This window comes from Limulus polyphemus, unplaced genomic scaffold (assembly GCF_000517525.1).
Source record: "Limulus polyphemus unplaced genomic scaffold, Limulus_polyphemus-2.1.2 Scaffold103, whole genome shotgun sequence".
NCBI classification, from domain to species: domain Eukaryota; kingdom Metazoa; phylum Arthropoda; class Merostomata; order Xiphosura; family Limulidae; genus Limulus; species Limulus polyphemus.
This window is the reverse complement of record NW_013665713.1, coordinates 928,980-939,378: the sequence shown is the minus strand read 5'-3', so window position 1 is coordinate 939,378 and position 10,399 is coordinate 928,980. Positions and strand designations below refer to the sequence as shown.

At 32.8% G+C, this 10,399-nt stretch overlaps 1 protein-coding gene across 3 annotated transcripts in view; it reads left to right on the top strand.

Moving 5' to 3' along the window:
- Positions 1–5,007: 5,007 nt before the first annotated feature.
- LOC106470307 (transmembrane and coiled-coil domain-containing protein 3-like) overlaps positions 5,008–10,399 on the top strand; it is a 36,338-nt gene continuing 30,946 nt past the window's right edge. For 2 of the 3 annotated variants that reach the window (XM_022399730.1, XM_022399740.1), the window contains exons 1-2: positions 5,229–5,291; positions 8,518–8,705. In XM_022399730.1, the coding sequence (XP_022255438.1) occupies positions 5,273–5,291; positions 8,518–8,705 (207 nt within the window). In that variant the 5' untranslated portion in view covers positions 5,229–5,272. Of the gene's footprint in view, positions 5,136–5,228; positions 5,292–8,517; positions 8,706–10,399 lie in introns of those variants that run through there. The other variant, XM_013930857.2, reaches the window with a different exon arrangement.

Below are 10,399 nucleotides of genomic sequence, written 5' to 3'. Positions count from 1 at the left end.
TTAATCATAGCAATATTTTGGAGAAATCTGCCCTTAATCAGATGACACTGTAAATACAAGGTTGTGGATGTTTGCATTAAAGTAATAGATCAGTGTATGATGTGTAAAATGTACAGAAAAAACGTATTCAACTTAGGCAGTTAAATAGCGAAGAGTATTACATGTAACTGACAAAGCAATTGCGGTATTCATATACACCGTTGTCCTACAGAAAGTTACATCCTTCATAAAATACAGGTTCCTGAAATGTTGAGCAGAGAATAATAATAACCTTGGGAATGAAAATAAGCATAGAAACAAATGTACAAATAACATTAAAATTCTTATTCTTGCAATTATGTATGTGTAAATTGTCAGTTACTTGCTGGTTTCAGATCTTACAACATAACTCAGACTGGCTTTTGGGGCAGAGAGAGGGATTGTGATACATCTGCAGAGGAGAGAACAAAAAACAGGAACAAAAATAATGAAATATCCTATTAATATTTCAGGCCACTACCTAGTACAGTATCTCTTAACTCATACTTGTATTAGTCTCTGTATTATGCCATGAAATGAGCATAACCTCAATACAGGGGCCAGCATAGAAGTAGGGCCAAGTAGGTATAAATTCTATAGACTAATCATTGCAATATTAACTACTACCTAAACAAAAATAATAGTGTAAATTCACTACCTTTGTTAATTCAGTTTACCAAGAAGATGCTAATTAAATGCATAACACCTGCACAAAAATTTTAATTACACTTGAAAAAAGATATATTCTGTGATAGTTATGAAAGGGTAAAATATTATTATATTAATATCGTAACTATCCCCGTTTCCTTATCTCTGGCTCTTCCTAGACCTAAATATAATCAAACACCATAAGCTAAATTAGAATTAATACAAGTTGGTAGTTTACAGAAATCCTCTCCCTTATTTCACACACACACACAACATCATAACACATACACAAAGTTAATAAACGGTTAAAACAAATAGCTAATTACAAAATTAAAATATAATGCAACTCAAAAATAAATCAAAGTTATTTTAACTCAAAACAAAATGAAACAGAAATAAATCCAAGTAAATTCCCCTTCATAAAGTAACGTTTGACAAATCCTACTACTGCAAGCAGTATCAGTGTTTCTAAGCAGTTAACGTTGACTTGTGTACGCAGTTACATACTTCATACCATTTTTTGCCAATGACACATTTGTTTCAGTTCTACTATTACTACTGTCTGTATCCAGGGTGAGTGGAAAGTCTCCATGAAGGTAAACCAGCAGCAGTGTTTCTAAGCAGTTAACGTTGACTTGTGTACGCAGTTACATACTTCATACCATTTTTTGCCAATGACACAATTGTTTCAGTTCTACTATTACTACTGTCTGTATCCAGGGTGAGTGGAAAGTCTCCACGAAGGTAAACCAGCAGCAGTGTTTCGACTTAAGCATACTTAAAGAACAAAAATGTATCTTTATGTTCTGGTGTTCATACAAAATGTATATCAGACAGTGGTGCGCGTATCATGGAAAAATGTACAACAACGCAAAACATTTGAAGCTGCGGACTTCTAGTTTAGTCTCAGACTGAGGCTTGTTCTTTACTACTGCAATCTTCAAGGGATATATCACTCCATACCTTTGTACTATACCACCAATAAACTCAACTTCTTTGTGCATGAATGTAAATTCCCCTAGTTTCAATTTCAAGCCCGCATTCTTGTTCAGCTGAACATGACTATTCCATTCTCAGCTATGGCCTGAAATGTAAAACAAAGACTGTTATGTTATTCACATAGATGAGACATCTTTTCTGTTGTAGTTCTTTGAAAGGTAAAGCTCCTTTAACTTCCCCAAAGTGATAGAACATTACATAGACGAAACTGCATGGCACAGAATTCATGCATCCTTCCTGAGTATTGAAAGCAGTTTTAGTTGTACTTTGATCATACAGTTAAGCTTGTTAGTAATTATTATATAAGCTTATATAATTAGCTTATATTCGATAAAGATATAAATCAACACTCTAACTTGTGTATACGTATTTTTCTTTAGTTTAGTTACAGGTAAACTTTACCGTACTTAACAGTATCAAGAAATATACTTATAACATTATTCTACAATCTAACGTTAAACCTTTTTTAAAGCTTTGCTAAGTTTTTATTATATGTTGTACAAAATCTCTACTAAAGAATATTTACATCCGCCTTTTGTTTAAATTCATCGACATGCGAAGTGTGTACGCATGCGCATTTAGATAGTAAGGTGCGTGCGCATTTTCAGGACAGACTGAAACTAAGTATTAGTATAATAGACAAACAAGAAGTACCCGTCTCCAGTGACGGGAAAAGTTTAAGTTAATCTAGCAAAAGTACCTGTCTCCAATGACGAGAAAAGTGTAAGTTAATATATCAATTTTAATTATTTCGTGGACTTTAAAAAGGTTAATTGTGTTGCACTCTTGGTTACACTCAGAACCAAATCTCTGAGCTACTTATACCGCGAAAAGTAATTGTTAAGCATTTCAGTCATGTATCAACATTAACATTCGGTAAATCTAAATTCTTATTCTTTAAGGTACGTCACATTTTGAAATGTGAATGATTGTGTGATTAATACATAACAATTGAGTGTAGAATATCCTGCTTGCAAAATAAAATTTGGCATCGACATTATTCATGCTTTTCTCCCGTCATTGAGCCTTGCCTGCGTGCGCAGCTTTTTAAACATAGCGCGGGAAGCGGCCGCCGTAAACGAGAGACAGACGAACGCTCGTACAGTCATCACGGTTCGCAATATATATATATACGATTATTTTAAGTTTTCCGTGTTTCCCATTTATATTTGTTGTGCTAGTTTTAGTTGTGAGTAACTGGTTTTGTTAATATCAAATGTGGAAAGAAGTCTTTTTATCTGTTGTGGTTTTAATGCACACCATTCTATATGAGGATCTGATAGAGTTAATACAAATGGCCAAGTAGTCCAAACTTTCATTATTAAAGTACCTTAGTTTTTTTAAATACTAGTTCTCCTACTAGGTTGGATATTAAAACTAGAAAGTATAGTCCTTTGGAGTCGACCTTTATTTCTCCATGACTTATTGGGTGATGTTTTTGATCTGTTCTTCCTGACTCTTTTGGCAATTATCATTTACCATGAGAAACAATTGTATTATTTTCATCATCTTCACTTGCATTTAGTAATCCTGTTGGAATATGTAAGACCTTGTTGTATTGGGGTATTCTTTATGGTCTTTAATACCAGATTTCAACTATCTCAAATGCAGAAAGTTTTGGAACTATCTTTAAAGAGGCTGCTCAGCCTTTTTGTCACAAATTCTTTCACCATAAAATTCTTTGGTGGAATACCGAAAGTACTGTTTAGTTTCACTGCGGTAAAGGACTTATCGTTCTATAAATAGTCATTTTTATAAGGCAGCATCACAGCCTTTCTGACATATCAAAACCAAAACTCAGAAATATATAGACCTGCCATAGCCTAATGGTTGGCACTCACCTCACAATTGGATGGTCGTGGGCTCTAGTCCTTTCCCCGAACATGTTCGTTTTTTCAGCCTTGGGGCGTTATAATGTGATGGTCAATCTCAATTTTCGTTGGCAAAGAGTAGCCCACGAGCTGATGTTGGGTGATGCTGATTAACTGTTTTCCCTCTAGCTTATCACTTCGAAATTAGAGAAGGTTAGAGTAGAGAGCACTCGAGTAGCTTTACGCGAAATTCAAAACAAACACAAATATATTCGAAAACGTAAAACATATTGCTGGGGACAATTTTGTTCCTCTTTAAACTAGGACAAACATCTATTACTTATTCGAAAGAAATTTCGAGGCTTCTACAATATACATCCTTTTCTTACTAACTTAAGCTGAAAATATGAAGGCCATATACTTGTTACACCTTATGAGCGGACCAATGCTTCTGTTACCTATTTGATTTCTCGTGATTCATCCTTATTGTCTGGTTACCAAATTACTTCACTCCGTGAATGTGAACTGTCGTAGAACTCTCACGATGCCATTAACGAACTGCTTTATGATTTTGAGGTACATTCAGCACTTCGACTGAAGAATTCCGAACCAGATGGTATAGCTTATTTTATGTTAGTACATGAAACACAGAGACTATTGTTACGTCTCCGTTCGTTAGTTAATTTTCCGTAAATTCGTTCCGACGAAACTTTAGTGACACAAGTCCTTTCTTAAATAAAACTGGTTTATTCTTTCTGAATATAACTTTGCGATACACTTAATTTCAACAGTCGCGCTATAACAAACACTATAATTCTCAACGAACGTCTCACGTGCTCGACTTCAACAATACACTGTTCAATTACATTACCTCCCTGACGCTTCGTGGACAGTCTATATACAAGACTACACTATATCTAGAAGGATCACGAGATTTAAGGAAAGGACGTGAATGTTCGAGAACGACGTGGCGTGATACTAGTCACGTGACCTCGATGTCGTAACACTATTTTTAAACGAAGAGTTAGTTCACCAGTGTAATTTTTTATTTCGTTTTCCTAAATACCGAACCGTATTCTACTGAAGAATTAATGTGGGCTTCATCCAACACTCAACAATCAAATCAATAATCAAGGAGGGAGATAGAGGTCCAGGTGTACATGATCCTCCCAGGTCACATGACCAAACGACGAACAAATAAAACAGTATATTATTTGTGCGTAATTTCAAATGTACCCTTGGATAAGATAGCTGCAGAAAATATTCAGCAGCTACAGGTTGCTATTTTTTCGACTAGATTTAATGTTTATTTATTAAAAATGAATAATACAGTTACAAAATTGTTGAACTTCAACACATTATCCATGACTGCAACATAGACATTTTAACGCTACGTACCAACTTTAGGGTAAAACGCTCTGATAATAAGAGGATGTTGTCGCACCCAGGTATTACAAATTCGTATTGCGCATGACCAAAATTCCCACTCAATTCGCGTGATCATACAACCAATTGCTGTGTTAGTGATGCATCACTAAGTCTCCTGAAGTGTTTTTTATTTAATTTTTGCATTGATTGTCGTTTCCTACGAAAGCTTTCGATCGTTTTTTGATTATATTAAGTTTGGCTTCAGACAAGAAAACTTGAGCTAGTTTTGAGGTAACTTCGGGTTATAAACACTAGGGTTTTAGTAGGAATCTAGCAACAGTGATGTAAATAAAACCAAAAGATATGAATATTACGCGAATAACTGGTATATTTAACCTGTTTGTTGCTGTTAGTGTTAGGGCTAAAATATGGCAGAAAAATTACATGGTAGGCGATTACTTTTTGCTAATGCGAAGCGGTAATATACAACTGAGTATTGAAAATTTCTGATAAATGTTTACATTTTATATATCGAAAAAGTTAAGTATTTGTCAAGGGAATTTGATACTTGTCATTGGTTGAACATAAAATGATAAATCATTTGACCATTCACTGATTAAGGTTTTTAGCTTGCCAACTCTTGAAATTGATCCACTTTTTTTTTAGAATTTTGATTTGCTCAAAACTTAGTTCATTAAAAATTATTTTGTCTTTATAAGACTACTGATTATGTCTAGCTCAAAATAATGCAGACTCAACTGTATAACTTCTCTTAGCTGTACTAGTAGAGCTGACAAGTTGTACTACTACTGCTATTGCATAAGAAATATACAATGTAAGTTAAGAACCTTCCTAAAGGATGAAGCTCTTTCCTACTCCTAGTCAAGGAGGCTACTATACTAAAGACCTTGTTTTGCTAAGACAGTCCACTCGGTCCTAAAACTGTAATAATAATACTAACTGCAGCAATCCAAGTGGCAGGTTTGTAAGAAAATGGATGTGCTGCTGCTCTGCAAGCAGGATGCTGTATAAAGAATCTTTGCAAGTATTCACATATTAATATACATGTTGTTAGTTTGAACAAAAGTCATCAAACTGAGTGAAAATATTCTTGGTTTTGGTGTTTGTATTTTGATAAAAATACAAATTGCAATGACTTTTCATCATATTAAATTGTGGAAATTACTCAATTTCTTTCCTATATTTGTTACATCTCTCAAATGTTCCCACACATTTTACTTTCTCAGCAGTTCACCACATCAAGGAAATTGTTTATCATAAACGTGATAATTCAATTTCAATATTGTAAAACATGCATTGTCAACAGATACTGGGAATATAATTTTAACAGTTTTATTCCATGTTGTTGCATACACATATGATGCCTTAGCTTCAGTGATGTTTTATTCTCACAAGGAGTGTAAAAAAACTAGCCAAATATAGAGCAGAAAAGTGTCTCAAATATGTTTTTGCCCTTGTCATAGTCATTCTCTAGATAAAGGTTTGGTTGTACTATTCCCTAAAAACATCTGCTTTTTCTAACTCTGAAAGCTGTCTTGTTAAGAACAGAATCATAAGATTTTGGAGTTAAATTATTTTTAAAACATAATACACACACAGTAATTATTAGCTTTACTGTGCAGTTAAATCTGTGTTTCAACAATTTCCTCATTGAATTACTTTTTTGTATCTATATGTTTTAATGATGTATTTCATGATTAAACAACATATACACATAGTTTAAATACAATAAAGGACCTGTTTTTCCATCTAAGCTGTCCCATCTATTATAATGAACTCTAAAATAAAAGTAAAATACTCAGAGGCAGCCCTTTCCATTTAAATATTTATTAAGCCTTCCCTTAAACTCCCTTAAGTTAACTGCATCTACTATATTTGAAAGCAAAAAATTCCAAGGCCCATCAACCCTTAATAGCATAAAGCTGCCTTAACTGTAAGTGACTTCTACCATGTTAAAATTAATATTTGTGTCTCCTAATCTTACAATTCTCACTGTTAAGTGCAAAAATAAATAAAAGATGACACAACAGTGCTATCACTTTTTTTAACAATTGTGAATATCTCAGTCAGATCCCCTTTAACTCTTATTTTTTCAAGAGAAAACAATTTTGGATATCTTAACCTATCCTGATATGACAACCTTTCCATCCCAGGTATCACCGTAGTATCCCTCCTGTTAACCCTTTCTAAAAATTCAATGTCCTTTCTCAAGTAAAGAGCCCAAGACTGAACACAGTGCTTCATATGTGGCCAAACTAATAACCTATAGAATGACATTATAACTTCTATAGACTTTTATTCAGTATTTATTTTGATACATACTAAATTCCTATTAAAACTACTTTTGTACTTTGTTCCTACTCTATACTTTTCTCTACTGTCTAGTTCTAGTTTAAAGCTGCCCTTATAGTTGAGTTGTAACCTCTTGCAAACAAGCCAGCCCCTGCCCCATTTAAATGTAAACCATTCACTCTGAAAAGCTCCCTTTTCCTATTGAATTGATCCCACAAATGCAGTCAGCAAGTCTGCTTATCCTTACATATTAACCTAAGCCTATTATTCAGCCCTTGTGCCCTACTTATAATTTTATCCACACAATTAAGTTTTGGCAGTATCCATGACAGAATTTAGTTGTTTTGGCCCATTTCTTTGAATGCCTTGTACTTAACAGTTAGCTTCTTCTCTGACCTACACTTCCCTACATCATTAGCTCTTATATGCACTAGAAAGACTACATCACTGCTAGTACCCTTTACTATATCACTTGCTCTGTCGGTTATATCTTCCCCCTGCCCCTAAATAGCACAATCTAATTTTCTCCCCATTTACCCCACAGACTATCATATCCACATGCCTTACTAAAGAATCACCTTTAAAAATGACTTTCTTATGTTTTTCATTCCCATTCTTATCTGTTCCTTTTGTTACCTTCCCTAGTTCCTCATGTGAACAAGCTAAAGACTAAAATCTCTTACTTAACAGAACCTGTTTATTATAATTAAATCTACTACTACTAGCCCTATTTGTGTATGCCTGTTTTAAGAAGTTCATTGAATTATTTGCAATCTAGTATTAACTAATACATGATGTGTTTCTTTTTGTTTACTGCAAGCACCTGGATATAAAACCTCTTTCTGTATATGCTCAGTTATCATGATATTACAGATATGCATATTACAACTCATAAATATCTTAAACATTTACCATGAAATGTGCCCACTTATTTGAACTATCACACACTAAGGGGGACCAGTACAGAAATATTAGATTATTTCATCTGCTGATATCATCACATTACAAAAAGAAGAAAAACATTCTTAATTATAACCTATAAACTTCCAGATATGTCATAAAGTGGGTAGGTAAATAGGCAGATAGGTAAATGCTATCAATTTTTTTTTTTTTTTTTTTGCCACATGGCAAAGTCCATATTTTGTTACATTTGTAGTGATGAGTAGTGGGCCAGATTAGTGATATAGGGTAGTTTATATTAGCTGTGTTTTTATTATATGTTTAGGTAATAAGAGACCGTTTTTATCATTTTCAAAAAATAATTAGCTACAAAAATATAAACTTTAGCTTATATAATAATTCCATCATAATCATTTCAAAACATTTCTGATCATTGTATTTATCATTTATCGTATCTTAGATACCATGAATTCAGTACAGCAGCAAATTCTTGTTCTCTGTTTCCTCATGATCGTAGTATTCACAAATTTAGCAACAACTGTTACAGAGGAACAGAAAACATTTGATAAAAGAAATGATGGTGCATCAAGGTCTGTTCAATATCATGAGAAAAAAAAGCCTTCTGTTTCACCTTCAGAGTTAAACAAAGTAAGTGAAAAGAAAGCTCCATTTATCAATTTTATCATGATTGGTGTGGTTTTTGTTGAGCACTTAATTACCGTGGTCATGTCAAACGTGCATAGTGTAGTAAACATTGTTATTACTATTATTTATTCTGTTTTGTAAATATCTGTACGATGGATATTCATTCTATATATTATGGATCTAAACACTATAGACAACTTCTGAATATGTTTACTGAATATGAAACTATTAATATACTGATAATACTACAGATAAACATCAGAGATATTGTAGATATACTTACAGTGTACGTTATGTATTCAGATTGCATCTAATGGAAAAAAGTACCGCAAATATATATGCCGTGGGCAGGGATATTTTCATTTAGAAATCATAAAATTTTGTGATTAAAGTGATTGAACTTTCTCGTGTTTATAGGATATGTTGTATGGTATATTTTCCGTTAAAAGAAGGGAACCTTTTGTACTTATGTGTTGTGCAGTAGTTATTTTGTTCAACATATTTTTGGGGTTGATTGAAACATTGTCAGTTTTGTTTTTTAATTAAATGCACCTTTTCTGGTTGAATAAGTAATTTCTAAACTTTCATTCCCTGCTACTTTGTCAGCTTTGCCTAACTGCCATGTAATTTATATCCTATAGAAGATTTTGTAAAATTTTATCTACTTCCAGGGGAAAAAAACAAATTGAAATAATGTACAATAATAGTCCAAGAACTTTTCAAACAGTGTGAAAGAAGGGGTTACATAATTAGGAAGGTTAAGATAAAAAACACCTCATTAATAGTGACAAAAAATTACTTAAAACAATCAATGGCTCATTTATATCCTTGTAATACAAAATGTAACATTTAGTTTTGGTACACACAAGTATAGTATCATTTTTAAAATGTTGCACTAAGGAAAAACTTTAAAAGATAAAAACATTATTCTTTGGAAGTCCACAAATAAAGAAGAAAAAAAAAGATAGATAATAATCAACAAAAAATTAATATCTTATATTGCTAAAAGTCATAATGCAACACAGGATACAAAGTAACTGTCAGTTAACTTGTTTCTAAAAATTGCAAAAATGCTGCATTACTAATTCAAACAAGCTAAATAATATATATATATAAAACATGTCCAAATTATGATTTCAACAGACATTCTTTTGTTAGATAATAAAAATAAAGAATCATGAAGTTAAAGCAACACACTAAGTTCGAACAATAACTAAGTAAAAGTAAGGCATGTAAAGATCAGAACAGATTATATCCTAAGAAATCCGTATTATTAGTGAATCATAAAGGAAATTGCACTGTAAACAACAAAAACATAACATCACACATCGGAACATGAAAAACATGAAAAATTAAAATAAGAGTGCATCAATATATAATCAAGAATAAAGAACTTTCAGTTTTGATTGTTTTTTGAATGTGTTCAGGGTATCAGGTTTCTTGGATTGTGACTGGAAGCACATTATGAACAACAAGGAACCATCTTTCTTGGCTTTCCCTGTACACCCACCTCTAATTTAAAATTTAAAACCACTTTTTATTTTTTAAGAAATCATCTATTACACTCTTAAACCTTTGTAAATTACAGGTCTCCACTACTGTGTTCCATAAAGTAATTATCCTGATATAAAAATAAAACGGTGCTACTATAGCGTGAGGTCTACCACACTATAGCGTGAGGTCTACCACACTATAGC